The sequence below is a fragment of the Rhinichthys klamathensis genome, unplaced genomic scaffold, assembly GCF_029890125.1.
Source record: "Rhinichthys klamathensis goyatoka isolate OS25496 unplaced genomic scaffold, OSU_Roscu_1.1 h1tg000015l_1, whole genome shotgun sequence".
Classification (NCBI taxonomy): Eukaryota; Metazoa; Chordata; class Actinopteri; order Cypriniformes; family Leuciscidae; genus Rhinichthys; species Rhinichthys klamathensis.
The window spans coordinates 184,310-200,531 of record NW_026606567.1 but is presented as its reverse complement, the minus strand read 5'-3'; the positions used below and the strand labels follow the sequence as shown (position 1 = coordinate 200,531).

Here is a 16,222-nt window from a genome sequence, read left to right as displayed (position 1 = left end):
CACAGCTTATACTTTAGGTTTAATATTGTTCGATCATTGCATCAAAGACAGAGTCCACATACACTCTTAACATTATGCAATTTATTTGGCTGTCTTTCAAATAGATGTACAGTAAACAGTGACATAATAGGCTACCATAAAGGCATAACAGAAAGGAATTGTTCCAGGAACAAAAATAAAAGGCAATTCATTGTATTCTCAGTCAAAATTGAATTTAAATAACCGGAATTACACAGTTGTGTTATACATTTAGGCAGTCAAAATTGAATTTAAATAACCGGAATTACAGTTGGGTAATACATGTAGGCATGTCATCATCATATATAAATAGTTTCTCCTATTTTCTAAACAAAAGCCACAGTTGTCCCATCCTCTCACGTCTTCTCTTCCATCCATCTCTACCTGTCTCCTATATTCTGCATCTGAATACTGAGAGACGTGAAGCTGGCCAGTAGGTCCGTCACCTCGTCCACCTGTGGATCACATGAAAGAATTACAACGTCCCAAAGATACAATGATATTAAAGACAGAGAACGGTACTTAAAAGGATTCAGCAGATGCGCTAACCCCATGTATCAGCACCTTATTGGTGTTGATTTTTTTTAAATGTAATGTTTCATAACAATAATATTATTACAAGCTATTTTATAGTATTTTTTCCCTTTTTTTTTTCTTTTCACAAATTAGAATAGTTTTATAACATCACCAGTTTGTCGGCTCAGCATATCGATATAGGCCAGAATTTCATTATCAATGCATTCCTTTAAAAGGGTTCATATGAAGTAGAACCCTCAGAACTGAGCCGCTGACTTCTGAGTACATGCGCTCTATCTTGGATGTGTGTGAGCTGTACCTGCTTTCTGGTGCGGGTGTTCTGCAGCTGGTTTGAGATGTGCTCTAGTTTCTCTCTCTCCTCACTCTGTCCCATTATATTCAGATATTCCCGCAGCATTTGAATGATCTACAGACATATTCAGAGATCATTGGTTCATCTTCCAATACAGCACATATACAAGCATGTACAGTACAACAGGAGCCTAGTATAATATATTATTATATATTATGTACATATTAGAAACCTTAGTCTGGCTCATTAATATTAATTAACATTATGTTTCCCATGTAGTCATTACAATTACATTTATGCATTCGGCAGAAGCTTTTACCCAAAGCGACATTCATAGTAGACAGTAAGACTTCAAGAAGAATCCAAATTAAACCGAAATCGCAATATGGCTTAGTACCATAATCAAACGTGATTTTGTTAAATAAATATATGTGCTGCACAGTGCCAGTCCTCCCTATAGGCAAATTATGCAAGGTGCGTAGGGCCCCCAAACCACCAGGGGGCCCCTTGTTCTCAAAAGTATTCTTTAAGTAGCATATCACTTTATAATGTAAACATATTTTTTATAACATGCAAATGTAAATGCGGATTCAACTTTAGTGGAGGCAAGTGGAAATTAAATTCTAAAAAAGAAAGAAATAAGAATTATTATTATTACTACTATTTCTTCATGGCCATATTGATATATAATAAAACATTTTGACTATATTGTGCATCCCTACAAACAAGCAGAGCAAACCAAGTTATGACAACCACTATTTAAATGTCTTTAACTATTTAAAAAAACTAATTGGAGTACAAACGTTTTGTCATTTTAAATCCTATTATAAAAATGTGTAATTTACAGGTTTGTATACAATAATAATTTTAAGTTTTAAAATTATAGTAATGTGCCAACTGACGGTGCAGTTTACCGCATTAGTTGAAAGACATTTTTTTGTCCCTGAAAAAATTTGCCATGTAATGTTCCCGAATGAATATTTAAATGAATTGAATCGCAAGCTTGTGAATTCGAAATCGCACTGAATCGTAACATTTGTGTCAATACCCGGCCCTAGCATTAAGTATATCAGACATGTGTTAATGACCTGTGTGACCTCTCCTCTGAGGGTTTCTAGACTACGGGAGTCTCCCTCTTGTAAGATGTTGAGCTTTGAACGGGCAAGATGAAGAGGAGTCCTTCCAGCACGGTCCAGAGCATCAACACGGGCACCTGAGGGAACGTTCATAATGAACATTTATTACGAATTTGTTAAGAAATATCAGAAAGATCTCGGATGAATAAGATTTAGATCCATTTGTTTTTCCGTTATAGATAATCAGTCGTACCTCCTCGCAGTAAGGTAGTGATGACAGGCACATGGTTGGTGCAGGCAGCTGTAAAAGGCAAGTTAAGTCACAGTAAGCTTCTTTCTTACAGCTTTGAATATAGATTTTATTATTCATAATGATGCAAATAAATATGTACCAAACAAATGTGCTAATGCACATTCTTACCCAGATGCAGTGGTGTGTTTCCGAGGCTGTCTCTCTGGTTTGGGTCAGCACCATAACTCAGCAACAACTGAACTACATTGTTAAAAGTGGAGATGGAAAGAGAAAATGGAAATTGTTTAAAGAGGACCTATTATGATCTTTTACAAAGTCTTAATTTTGTGTTAGGGGTCCATTAGAATAGATTTTCATCCTTCCATCCACATTCTATACATCGCCTCTCTTTCCAATGTGCTCTGATTGGTCAGCTGGACCAGAGTGTTGTGATTGGTCAATGAGTGTCTTTCAGAAATGCCACGGCCCTTAAAATTACAGTGAGTTTCAACACACTACTAAAGCAACTCAACCAGGTCTCGCCCCTTTATCTTGTGTACGCCTTGGGCGGAAATCATGTAAATGAGGAATATTGTTACGTGTTCGTTCCCGGAAGAAAAATCAAGAGTGCAATTTAGGCATTTCAGGGAGTTCAGAAACAGTTACTAATATAAAGAATGACTCCCATTGGAACGGACCTTGTGCTTTGCAGCGCTTTTTGTTGTTGTTGTTGCTTAACTGCTTTAAAATGGCTTTTTTGTTCACTTTTAGACAGAGCGTTTAAAGAAAATGACAGCAAGACAATATAAATATAATTTTACTCACCTAGCTTATTACTTGAAGGACAAACGTAAATGTTTTAATTTGTAATTGCTGTTCGAACGTTATCTTGGTAAATTTGTTTGTGATCAAATATTAATTATCTTTACTCTCCATAATTAAGGTAGTTGGTACATTACCAGTTTGAACTAATATCAGGTCATTTACGTCTCTGCGAGAGTTGGTTGATATACCAAGGGAGGCTAGCTTCTCTATGGAGAGACTCTCATATTTCATCAAAAAGATTTTCATTTGTGTTTCGAAGATTAACGAAAGTCTTACGGGTTTGGAACGGCATTAGGGTGAGTAAATGATGACATCATTTAAATTTTAGGGTGAACTATCCCTTTAGTATCAATCAGTTTTGTCTGATCTTACCAATACTCTCGTTGCCATTGCAGGAAGAGAAGTGTAAGGCCGTCCTGCCCTTGTCATCAGCAGCACAAGGATCAGTATCATCTTCCAGCAATCTACGAACTAGAAGGGAAAAAAAGGGAACAGACTTTAATTTCACTGTAGATCAAATCTTAGCATCAAGTGTGTCCACTACTGTCACGCTGATGATTCTCACCCGTGTCAATATCATTGGAGTTGGCAGCTTCTCTGAGCCTCTTCACAGCTTGAAGGAGAAAACGATACAGAATTGGTTAACAAAACAGATCATGGTTAAGACAACTGAATATAATAATAAAAACAATCTGTTTTGACGATTAACACGTTCACAAAAATCACACAAATGAGGATTTTAAACACTGAATTATAATAGAGTTAACGTATATAATTAGCTATGGAATTATGGAAAAAAACAAACCACGGAAAATAAAACAGCTTACATATATATATACACACACACATACAGTACCGGTCAAACGTTTGGAAACATTACTATTTTGTTATTACTACGTTTTTGAAAGAGGTCTCTTACGCTCATTAAGCCTGCATTTCTATTTTAAATAAATTCTGTTCTTTTTTAAGTTTTTATTTATCAAAGAATCCTAAAAAAAAGTATCACAGGTTATAAAAAAATATATTAAGCAGCTAAAACTGTTTCCAACATTGAGAATCAAATCGGCATATTAAAAGATGATCTCTGAAGGATAATGTGAGGTGACACTGAAAACTGGAGTAAGGATTCTGAAAATTCAGCTTTCCATCACAAATTAAATTATATTTTAAAGTATATTAAAATAGAAAACCATTATTTTAAATAGTAACAAATATTTCACAATATTCTGCGTTTTTTCTGTATTTTTAAATGCAGCCTTGATGAGCATTCCTGTTCCTTCCTGTTACCTATTTGTGTGGTACAAAATTGTCTAATAATTAACCAACATTTACATATAGGCTATACATATATAGCACCAAGATAAAAATATAGCTTTATTATTAGATAAGATGTAACAATTGTAAAGTGCTATTTTGTGACATTTGCATGCGCACACACACCATACAGGTCTTTTCCAATGGGCCCCATGTTCCTCCGGGCTCTTCCAAGCCGCTTCACTCTGCTCGATGTGATCTTGCCCGGTGAACTCCGTCCCGCCTGTAGCAGTTCACCGGGCTTCCATAACAGGTGCAGATAGCGGAGCTCCGTGTCGGCGGACGGTCGGGTTCGGTTGAGTTTCAGTGCGCTCAGCGTGTCCAGACGCGAGATACTGAACCCGACCGCACCTGCAGCAGCCTCCATCGGCGTCTCACCCTCGCTTCTCTCGGGGTCTCTCAGCGCAGGCCCGTTCGCTACCGTGTACTCGCCCTCCGAACTGGACCGTTCGCCGTCCGAGGCAGCGGCAACAAGTGGGCTCGACACGTCCATATCAATAAGGCGTTTACTCGACTAATGTCAGCATGTACCAATAGAATGTAACTGTATCTGTTGCACAAATTTAACGCAACATTGTCGCACAAGCGCTATTCTTCAAGACTGCATTTCAAGCGAGGTTTTTAAATAAAGAAACATTTTGCGTTCATTGCGATTTAATATTGTGATGTCGAATATGAATCGTTCCGTGTTCTAAAAAGCAGTGAACTGTGAGCCCAATTGAGCCAAAATGGCGCAGTTTCAATGTTTTGCGCTTGTTTTTTAGTAAAACACGCCCGCATTGCTTAGTCTGCATTCATCGTGACCTAGATAGCCAATCAGCATCGAGGTTGTTAAGGAACTGGTCCGTTCAGAGAGAACGTATGGTGGTAGCGTAATGAATACGGACTTGATTTCCATAAAAGGTGATTTCCCAATTATTATATTTTATAAAAACAAAGAATAGGGTTTTGAATTCAGTGGCCTCAAATGCCTTAAAATAATAAGTAATACATATTTAAATAATTAAATGTTTAACGTAAAATATTTAAACTGGAGCAAAATCAGGAATCTTTCATGCCTAGCTCTAATCTAACCGCGATACGTGTTCATAAAAAAATTATTTAGTTTATGTGAAAAAAGCAGCTACTCTATCCTCGAGGATCTATCATTTCAAAAACTAAAGCAGATAGCAGCGTTCGGCCCACCGTCTACATCCTACATTCATGAAACAATAGTCAGAAAATGTGGGATTTTTTTCTTATTACATATTTACTAATATTATGTTTTATTTCAGAACCAATGTTTTAGAATTTGAAAACTACTCTTCTAATATTCCAGTCTTTTCAATAACAAAATGACTACAATAACGCTTTTCTAAACTTGTTTTATTTTTATGATACAATGCAATGTTTATTTTTTTAATTATATATTCTATAATTTAGTTGTAATACTAAGGTAAGCAGAAACACACACCTTTTTGAAATGAATTATTTAGAGATGGGATGTCTTTATTGTAGTTATAAATATATACTTACATGCATGTCAACACATGAAAATACTTGATATAACTCTAACAATAGTATAAAAATATAAGTTATACATTGTACTGCAACACCAAACCCAACACCATAAAACAGTATATAAAGCTAAACTTTAGCTTATAATAACTACGACAAGGTAATACTCATTTCATTGTCATTTAACCGTACGTTTGAACATAGTATGAGCGCGCTGGATGTGGGATGTTTTCTATAAAAATGTAAGTAGATTCCATGAGAAGTGGGAGGTAGATGAACAGATGATTTTGAAAGCAGAACAGATTCAATCTTTGGTACCATTAATGACCCTCAAAGGTCAAAGTTCATAGTTGAAACAACTGTAGCGGCAGCATGTTTCAGGTTTTCAGGAACTGATTCAGGAACATCTCCCTGATGATCTGCCATGAGTCCTGCCTCACGGGCATGTTTCCATAGGTGGCTGTTTCCCACAATGCCCTGCTTTCTTAAGTAACCTAGGCGGCAAAAGAGGGGTAGGGTACGACTGCTGAGGGACAGAAGGAAACAGGATTCTGAGGGAAAAGGACAAATAGAAGCACATAATAAATGATTAAGTCTTGCAAGAACAGTTGCAAATGTTTTTTTTCTGGCATATACACTACTATTAAAAAATTTGGGGTCGGTATTTTTTTTTAATGTTCTGAAAGGTTCTTATGCTCAGCATGCAAGGCTGCATTTATTTAATCAAAAATACAGTAAAAACTGTAATATTGTGAAATATTATTACAATTTAAAATAACTTTTCTATTTTAATATATTTAATTTATTCCTGTGATGTAAAGCTGAATTTTCAGCAGCCATTACTCCAGACTTCAGTCACATGCTGAATAAAAACATTCATTTCTTAAAAAAAAAAAACTTTACTGACCCCAAACTTTTAAACAATGAGTTCCTAAAACGTTAAAATGTCCAGTTTTCTTGTTGTGATTAGAACATAATTTAAGGTTATGGTAATCTTAGTACAGCATTCTCTTAACCTTATTTTTACCTACAATATAACATTCTTTGAACAAGCAAATACAAACTTTTGTATTGTAAAATATCCAGAATGTGTATATTCAGTGAATTTTGTAGACACTCAAATGTCTGACATTTGTGTACAGTACGTACTGACCAGCATAAAAGGCCCTGAGGTCAGTTTGGAGGCAGTGCTCGAGGAAGCGTCTGAGAGGTTGGCTGTGTGATATGGGCTGATCCCATTCAGTCAGGAAGTCCTCGACCATGTGATGAACGGCACCGGGTCGCGGTAGTGGCCAACCAACTGGACGCTGTCTCATATCTTTCTCTATAGAAACATAAAGCACACTTATTTTAATATTCCAGTACATGGCTGTGGGACATCAACAGAAAGTCCAAAATATATTCTCAAAAACACTACAATCTCATACAATTCCACATATGTGAGAGGTCAACAAAACATGTTAGAGAAGCTCTTCACCTGTAGGTAGTGTGTTGTAGTAGTACAGGACAGGATGGAGGAAGTTGGACCTCCAGGCTTTGGTCCATTCTGACTCAGCCCGACCGGGCCCTAGAGTATCAGTCCGGTTCAGTCCATACTGCATGACCAAGACCAGAAAACCATGATCTGAGAGAGGCCGACCAGATAGAGCTGACAGCTGGGGCAGAGCCTGCAGGGGAAACTCCTCCAGATATTCACAGTAAGACCTGTGGAAAGAGGATTTAGACATTAATCACGGTAGCCATATTTAATTTGATACATAACTAAATCCCCTTCAATATGTCGTTAAAAACAGTTTTAACAATCCATGAGTTTTGTGTCCACTGGACGTTTGGAAAGACTTAAACTACTGTTGATTCAGGAAGACGCATTAAATTGATCAAAAGTGACAGTAAATTTATGATGTTACAAAAGATTTCTAATTTAAATAAATGCTGTTCTTTTGAACATTCTATTCATCAAATATTCCTGAAAGAAAATTTATCATGGTTTTCAAAAAAAAAAATATGAAGCAGCACAACTGTTTTTCAACAATGATAATAATAGTAAATGTTTCCTGATCATCGAATGATTTCTGAAGGATCATGTGACACTGAAGACTGGAGTAATGATGCTGAAAATTCAGCTTTGACATCACAGGAATAAATTACATTTTAAAACATATTACAATTACAGTTATTTTAAATAGTAATAATATTTCACAATATTACTGATTTTACTGTTATCAGCAATTACTACAGTAATTACTGTTGAGCAAAAGTTAAAATCTAAAATCCGAACCAATTCCAACATTTTGAACAGTAGGGTTCATTTAGTATTTCATCAGCTGAATGATTGACACCTAGCCTGGTTAAAACCAGACCATTCTCAGTTGTAACTTGTAACTGAGTTATGGTCTGGCAAAGCGTCATAGACAAATCATTTCCAGAGGGGCGTCACCAACGGACGTCGCGGATAGACCTAAAACCAATCAGAGCGATGAAGGAGATGACGTATGCAGAGCGGCGGAGAAACATCTCCGAGTGTTGTTCTTTGCTCGGTTTTTAACAAAAAGGAAACGTTCAAATCGCTTAAAACAGACGCAATAGCTGATTCGAACGAGTGATGTTCGACGGCGGCATCCATCTTTGTAATGTAAGCTACAAAATCTGCTTCAAAATCCCAGCGCTGTCGTCATCGTGTAAAGCCCGCCCCAACGTTTCTGATTGGTGCCTCGATTTCGACGGATTGGAAATGGGCTTGAATGAGCTCTTTGCCAGACTAACTTTCAGAGCAAATCTAAATTTGCCGGAAGTTGTCTGGGATTTCCCAGGCTAATTGACACCCAGATACGACATAACGTCTCTTGAAACATCTCTTACCCTCGCAGTAAAATAATGTCCCCAAGAACCGCAAACATTTGGTACGGTCCAGAGGCTTCGTTCACCCTCTTAAGAATCCAAGACTGCAGCTGACTGATGGGTAATGTTGTAGCAGGCCAGGCAATGTTATGGTAACGTTGCTCCAGGATTTTATGAACAGCACGCACTGTAGTAGCAAAACAGAGAAACTTTAAAGGGATACTCCACCGTTTTTTCATATTAAACTATGTTATTCTCTTATCTAAGACGAGTTGATACATACCTCTCTCGTCTCAGTGCGTGCACTCAATCGCTCTGTCGGGCGGAGAACTTTGAGAGCAGTTAGCTTAGCCCCATTCATTGTATATGGGCCAGACAGAGATGAAGTTAGAAGCGACCAAACACATCCACGTTTTCTCTATTTAAATATAGTTACACGAGTAGTTACTCGACCAAGTATGGTGACACTAAATAAAATGTGGCGCTTTTTATAAGCGGGTAAAATGGATAACTATAATGTATGGCGGAATAGCACTTATTGGGAGCACTTCGACTCGGCGCTGTAATATCTTCACTCGTGAAAAGTCCTCTCCCCCTCTCCCTCTCCCTCCCCCTCTCCGTCAATAGAACCAACGTGACCTGCACGCCTGCAGTAGTAGTAGTTTTTTGTGCAGAGTTGACGAAGTATCAGGGAGAGGGAGAGGGAGAGGGAGAGGGGGAGAGGACTTTTCACGAGTGAAGATATTACAGCGCCGAGTCGAAGTGCTCCCAATAAGTGCTATTCCGCCATACATTATAGTTATCCATTTTACCCGCTTATAAAAAGCGCCACATTTTATTTAGTGTCACCATACTTGGTCGAGTAACTACTCGTGTAACTATATTTAAATAGAGAAAACGTGGATGTGTTTGGTCGCTTCTAACTTCATCTCTGTCTGGCCCATATACAATGAATGGGGCTAAGCTAACTGCTCTCAAAGTTCTCCGCCCGACAGAGCGATTCAGTGCACGCACTGAGACGAGAGAGGTATGTATCAACTCGTCTTAGATAAGAGAATAACATAGTTTAATATGAAAAAACGGTGGAGTATCCCTTTAATATGACCTACATTCTTATGACGTGAAACGTTATGCTTAAGTGAGGTGTAATGCTTACCAGTGTAGCGGAACCCATGAACAAATCCACCAGCAGAAGATCGATAATCTCTGGAGTGGGCTGCCGTACCCAGGACAAACATGTTGGGCGTCCTTCTGCCTTCATACCAGGCTGTTACTCCAGGCAAGCGGCCTCGGGCACCGCTGCTTTGGGGCGGCCGCGCAGATCTGGATGAATAATGAAAATACTTTGTCAATCTGAAAATAATTCACAACATTCAAGAAACGTAATTGTTCAAATCTTACCCATCAAAAATGGAGAAGTTAAAACGGAAGCCCAGGCAGCGGATCACTCGGTCGTACGGCTGTCTGAGGGAGAAGTTATCAGTGTGGTAACCAGGCAGATTTTGACCGGTGACCTCTGAAATGTTCTTGCCATTCTGGTCATCAAGCAGTTCAGTAAGAGTTAAATACAGAGGCTCCTTTCCCACCACCGATGTTCGACTTCTTTTCTTTGCTGTTCTTCTTTTCCCACCATCTTTTCCTCTACGGACAATGGCGATATCCTCCAGCCTTCCCTCTACTAGACCATCAAGAGATTTCAACTGGTACGTGTCCAATAGCTCATTATTCACTGCCCTAAAAAAACAGAAATCTTAAAGTCACCATGAAATCAAAATGGACAATACTTGAATTCAGAACGTTGCAGTGTTTATTATAAATGATTCATCCATGCATGGCATCGTTTTGAAAAATCTGTTTTTTGCATTTTTGGCTGTTCATTTACACAACGTTGGCGTTTTGAGGGCCTGAAAACACAAACATTGGAAAATGGGTTTCAAAGTGCAAGTTCTTAAAACCCATACCGTTACCGTGTCCATGTAAACTATAAAAACGTGAATTTGTGACAACGTGACGTCATGCGTATTACGTGTTCAGTCTATAGGCGCATAGTGTTTCATGTGACATCGCCAACTACTGGGCTGGCAGCTTACTAAAGTGTTTTAGTCGTTTTCGCGGATCCTTGTGAACTGGGATTGTTTTGACAACGTTGTTGCCTGTACGCGAAAAAAAAGCAAAGGTAAAACTTTTCCGTGTTTAGTACATCGTGGTCGTGTAAACACCCTAAATATCCTCACAACAAACTGCAAACTGGCATTCAGATCTGCCTTCGTTTAGTTAGCAACACCCAACTTCCTACAATCCATTAAATTCCCGAAGGATGAAATCCAGTCCTACATTCTTTCTCATTCCAAAAGGCGTTTTACTTGGATATACTTCACAATATGGGAGAAAAGCCTATCGCAACTTCCATTTTATGCTGACTTTAATTTCAACTTAAGAAATGTAAATTTCGACTTAAGTTGCGGTAACATTAGCCAAATTTCTTGGGCAAAAAAGGTCTATTGTCAATAGTATAGCGATGTATGAAGTAGGAATGTGCAAGATACTGCTGCTAGCTGATATTGAAAATAAGTAGTTTACATTTTCAACAGGCTATGTTCAAATTACTGTCATGTTAATGTTACATTTTAAAAATAAAACATTATTTTGAAAAGTGTATATCTGGAGCAGAAAACAAAATCATTTAATTTCACCTCAGATTTAGCATTTGTATGTGTATGTCACTCGCTGTGGCAAGGTGAGAGAATATTTTGATTTAGAAGCAAATAGGAATAAAGTCCTAATTGTCCTATGAACTCACATTCATGAGGGGAAAAAAGTCAGAATTATAAGAAGTTCATAAGCGGTAATTATGTGAATTTGATAAGTTTTTGTTGGCTAAACATGAGCCAAGTATGGCATGTTCCAGGATTAACATCTTTTGGGGGGATTAACCAACGAGATTTAAAAAAAAAAAAAAAAATCAACCCACGGCAGCAACTTATAAGTACCCCAATTTCACGGGACTTGGCAACACTGATTGTAATCATCCAATCAGTGCCCTCTGATTTTAGTGGAAGGGTCACGGATAGGTTTAGTGCTGTGATTAGTTGAGAAGAATAGGATGGAAACGTTAATCCTACCTGGATACATCACTTGTGAATTTTTGGTTGCAGACTTGAAAACATTAATTTAATGCATTTTGCAAAAAGTTGGACAGAGCAGATTAAATACCTGAGGTCCCCAACGTAGTGTGTCTGCCATGCGAGACGTACTGGGCTGGGACTATACAAGTGAATCCGGCTCGCTCTTCCCAAGATGCTTTGGGCTGTCTCAAAGGCGGAGTTTCCTTTGCCGAGGATTAACACAGCTTGTTCTTTAAACTCCTCGGGATCAGTGGGAATAGACTCATAACCCTCCACCAGGTCAGAGCCAAGAAAATCCACCTGCTGAGGAACCCAAAGGCCTGTAGACACCAACAGGACACTATAGAGAAAAAAAAAAAAAAAAAAAAAATGACATAAAACATGTTATGAAGGCATATCAGAGAGCACTTGAAAATATTATTAAATAAAAATTAAAATAAATGAATGTAGTTACTATACCTGCACTGATAATTGACACCATTCTGATCGGACAGGATGTAGCCTCGGTTTCCATTCAATTCTGATGCTTTAATTTTCCCTATATCAGCTCCATATGTAACCTTCAGCCCCAGCTCCTTCTCAAACATTGAAAGGTAACGTGGGAAGTCATCAGCATTGGGGTAAAGCTCCCGGCTTATTCGCTGAAACAGGAGGTCGGCCCTGTCACTCAACAGGGAGTTCCAATCATGACGCAAGTTGAATTCCTTGTTCCGCCTCCCAGTGTATATTTTATTAATGCTGATGAGCTTTCTGTGCCGAGGATATCTGAAAGGAATACAGTAAAAAAAAACAATGGTTCAGCTTCGACAAAGAAAGTTTGCAACCTAAATGTTAAGATACTGAAAGCAAATGAGTTATATTGCATTATATTTGAATTATGTTGCATGTTACATTAGACATAATTAAAACTTACCATAAATGTATATGTTTTACTCAATTATGTTCCCTTTTTACTGCAGTATTTTGCAATAATATAGTTTACATTCCTAGAAAACATCCTTTGTCATTCAGATTTTCACGTACATGTTGAAGAAGCTTCCAGGTCCTGTGTTTCTCTCTAGAATGATGTAATCTCTCTGGCTCCGGGACAGAAAGTAGCCCATCTGGAGCCCTGCAGGACCAGCTCCCAGCACACAGTACGCATGGCTCACGGTGTTGTTACGGCCATGAAGAGCAGAACCAGAAGTGGCCAGGGACAGGACACACAGGAGCCTGGAGAGAAGCTGAATCACACTCATGAGGCCTTGGGATGGAAATAAAAACAGCAGTTTATTAGAGCCAGGCGCTCTACCTGTAATTCAATGTTCACCTTTAAATCATTACTGATAATTAATCATGCATTTGTTCAGTTTCATTAAAACTAAAATTAACTGCAGATGGATACATGCCGAGAATAATAAGCTTTTAAACTATAACTACATCATATAATAAAGCATACAGAATAAATACATAACTGAGAATAAAGGTAAACACAGTAATTGAGAATAGAAATACAAACTATAAAATAATAGACATTATATAATACTTTTTTAATAGGTACATGTTTACTGATATGGCTCCCCTGTATGGCAAGCCGTTTCAGCTTTAATTGTACCCAGCCTTATTCGTCTTAATTACATTTTTACTAGTAATAATTCAATTAGAGAGCTCTACAATTCAATTATTACTAGTAACAATTACAATTAGAGAGCTCTCTAATTCGATTATTACTAGTAACAATTACAATTAGAGAGCTCTCTAATTCAATTATTACTAGTAACAATTACAATTAGAGAGCTCTCTAATTCAATTCTTACTAGTAAGAATTACAATTAGAGAGCTCTCTAATTCAATTCTTACTAGTAACAATTATTATTAGAGAGCTCTCTAATTCAATTCTTACTAGTAACAATTATTATTAGAGAGCTCTCTAATTCAATTCTTACTAGTAACAATTGCAATTAGAGAGCTCTACAAATGAATTTTTACTAGTCATATGTCTCCATTGACTTCCATTCATTTTTAATTAGAGAGCTCTATAATTGAATTGTTACTAGTAAGAATTACAATTAGAGAGCTCTCTAATTCAATTATTACTAGTAAGAATTACAATTAGAGAGCTCTCTAATCCAATTCTTACTAGTAACAATTACAATTAGAGAGCTCTCTAATTCAATTCTTACTAGTAACAATTACAATTAGAGAGCTCTCTAATTCAATTCTTACTAGTAAGAATGCAATTGCAGAGCTCTCTAATTCAATTATTACTAGTAAGAATTACAATTAGAGAGCTCTCTAATCCAATTATTACTAGTAACAATTACAATTAGAGAGCTCTCTAATTCAATTCTTACTAGTAAGAATGCAATTACAGAGCTCTCTAATTGAATTTTTACTAGTAAAAAAACGAATTAAAGATATGTATAATTGGAGAGCTCTGTAATTGAATTAGAGAGCTCTGCAATTGCATTCTTACTAGTAACAACTGAATTAGAGAGCTCTCTAATTATAATTGTTACTAGTAATAATTGGATTAGAGAGCTCTCTAATTGGAATTCTTACTAGTAATAATTCAATTAGAGAGCTCTACAATTGCATTCTTACTAGTAACAATTGAAATAGAGAGCTCTCTAATTGAATTAAAGAGCTCTGCAATTGAGTTGTTACTAGTAAGAATTCATTTGTAGAGCTCTCTAATTGGAATTGTTACTAGTAAGAATTGAATTAGAGAGCTCTGCAATTGTAATTGTTACTAGTAATAACTGAATTAGAGAGCTCTCTAATTGTATTTTCACTAGTAAGAATTGAATTAGAGAGCTCTCTAATTGTAATTGCTACTAGTAAGAATTGAATTGTAGAGCTCTCTAATTGAATTCCTACTAGTAAGAATTGCATTAAAGAGCTCTCTAATTGAATTAAAGAGCTCTGCAATTGCATTCTTACTAGTAAGAACTGAATTAGAGAGCTCTCTAAATCAGTTTTTACTAGTAATAATTGCATTAAAGAGCTCTCCTAATGTAATTCTTACTAGTAAAAACTGATTTAGAGAGCTCTCTAATTTAATTCTTACTAGTAAGAATGCAATTGCAGAGCTCTTTAATTCAATTAAAGAGCTCTGCAATTACATTCTTACTAGTAAGAATCGAATTAGAGAGCTCTCTAATCGCAATTGTTACTAGTAAGAATTGAATTAGAGAGCTCTCTAATTGTAATTGCTACTAGTACGAATTGAATTGTAAAGTTCTCTAATTAAATTTTTACTAGTAAAAATGAAATTACAACAAGTAAGGCTGGGTACAATTTAAGCTAAAACGGCTTGCCATACCCCTGTTCCAATACTGGGGATGCGGCGGCAACATCCAACATGTAAGACCGAAAAACACAGTATAGTGTAAATACATTGGCATTAAATCAACGTACCGTCAAATACAGCTGCCCCTGTTATCCTTTAGTGACAGAAAGTATGGAAATAAAAGGCAGGCATTTCGTAAACTACATCTTTGCGATTGCACAGATTTCATAACATCTTCCACGGATAGAGCCTGCTTTTGACGTCACGAAATGGATGGACGACGTCTAACCAATGAGAGACCAGAGGGGCGTGACTAAATAGTTCACGCACACTAAAATCTGGTTCTGTTGATTCTTATGGCATCAAAGTGTTTTGTTTTTATTTCCTGCGATTTTTTAAATTAAAACTAAAAAAGGTAGACATCTTTTTTTAAAGTTACATTAAAACTGTTATGCACTCATTATTATTTTTTTCTGTTTTCAAATGCTTCCCAGATGTTTCGCTTCTATTGTTTTACCCTTGTCTCAGACCCAGACTTTCTTTATTATTTAATTACGTGTATTTGCAAAGATTGCACGCATGTGTTGGACATTGTTGGCAGATAAATTAAACGAACTAGTGAGAGTATAAAAGAGAGCAAATTATTATAATTTTTTAGAAAATATTTTAAATATTTTAAATTATGATTTTTTTTTACTAAAACATGTATATTTAATAAACTGAAATCAAGATTTATGTTGAAATCATTTACAAAAAATAAAGCAAATTCTTGCATTAAACTACACTGTCATGGTTCTGAGATTTTGCTGTGTCATGTTTAGAAACACACCAACAAAAAAACAGTTCAGTCATGAAATCATCGTCAACTATAAAATGCCTCATAATATATATATAAAAAAACGTTATTACTCTTAATAACAAACTTTACAACACACTTTATAACTTTATAACCCATATAAACATATTTGACTGAAACAACTTATGTTGACCTCATGTGACTTTGTCATGAGAAACCATTGAGATTTCTCAGTCGAAAAAAAAACCCTCCAGTCATGGTTAGTGTAAGCATGTGGAACTACCTCGACATTTTCACTTCCCTTTTCACTAAATCTAGTGACCTAGATGGGAAGGAAATCGTATAAAAACGAAGTGGCGCAGTTAGGGAGTTCATAGCCTCTGTGGACACTGACTGAGAAG

The 16,222-nt window shown here is 36.7% G+C and overlaps 2 protein-coding genes across 3 annotated transcripts; both read right to left on the bottom strand.

The window, feature by feature from the left end:
* Positions 1 to 66: 66 nt before the first annotated feature.
* Positions 67 to 5,024, bottom strand: ankrd54 (ankyrin repeat domain 54). The gene is made up of 8 exons (XM_056271812.1): positions 4,421 to 5,024; positions 3,546 to 3,593; positions 3,353 to 3,451; positions 2,345 to 2,416; positions 2,177 to 2,224; positions 1,936 to 2,060; positions 854 to 961; positions 67 to 473 (listed from the first exon to the last, which is right to left on the bottom strand). Exons 1-8 carry the CDS (start codon positions 4,785 to 4,787, stop codon positions 399 to 401), a joined length of 942 nt encoding a protein of 313 aa, XP_056127787.1. The 5' UTR covers positions 4,788 to 5,024; the 3' UTR covers positions 67 to 398.
* Positions 5,025 to 5,759: 735 nt separating this feature from the next.
* On the bottom strand, positions 5,760 to 15,305 carry foxred2 (FAD-dependent oxidoreductase domain containing 2). Of its 2 annotated transcripts, none has more exons than XM_056271717.1 (10): positions 15,154 to 15,305; positions 12,778 to 12,997; positions 12,214 to 12,519; positions 11,843 to 12,094; positions 10,031 to 10,363; positions 9,786 to 9,952; positions 8,651 to 8,816; positions 7,269 to 7,495; positions 6,945 to 7,115; positions 5,760 to 6,342 (listed from the first exon to the last, which is right to left on the bottom strand). In XM_056271717.1, the coding sequence occupies exons 2-10, from the start codon at positions 12,990 to 12,992 to the stop codon at positions 6,122 to 6,124; spliced, it is 2,058 nt and encodes a 685-aa protein (XP_056127692.1). In that variant the 5' UTR covers positions 12,993 to 12,997; positions 15,154 to 15,305; the 3' UTR covers positions 5,760 to 6,121. The 2 variants fall into 2 exon arrangements, with proteins under 2 accessions (XP_056127692.1, XP_056127700.1); XM_056271725.1 differs by having other exon boundaries at positions 12,778 to 12,977.
* Positions 15,306 to 16,222: the final 917 nt, after the last annotated feature.

Coding starts and splice junctions, on each gene's coding strand:
- ankrd54 (XM_056271812.1), bottom strand. CDS start 4,787: ATGGACGTGTCGAGCCCACTTGTTGCCGCTGCCTCGGACGGCGAACGG. Junction 2,225..2,344: donor AAACACACCACTGCATCTGG/GTAAGAATGTGC, acceptor TGCCTTTTACAG/CTGCCTGCACCAACCATGTG. Junction 962..1,935: donor TCAGAGGAGAGGTCACACAG/GTCATTAACACA, acceptor ATATGTCTGTAG/ATCATTCAAATGCTGCGGGA.
- foxred2 (XM_056271717.1), bottom strand. CDS start 12,992: ATGAGTGTGATTCAGCTTCTCTCCAGGCTCCTGTGTGTCCTGTCCCTG. Junction 7,496..8,650: donor GACATTATTTTACTGCGAGG/GTAAGAGATGTT, acceptor CTCTTTCCACAG/GTCTTACTGTGAATATCTGG. Junction 7,116..7,268: donor CTACAACACACTACCTACAG/GTGAAGAGCTTC, acceptor ATGTTTCTATAG/AGAAAGATATGAGACAGCGT.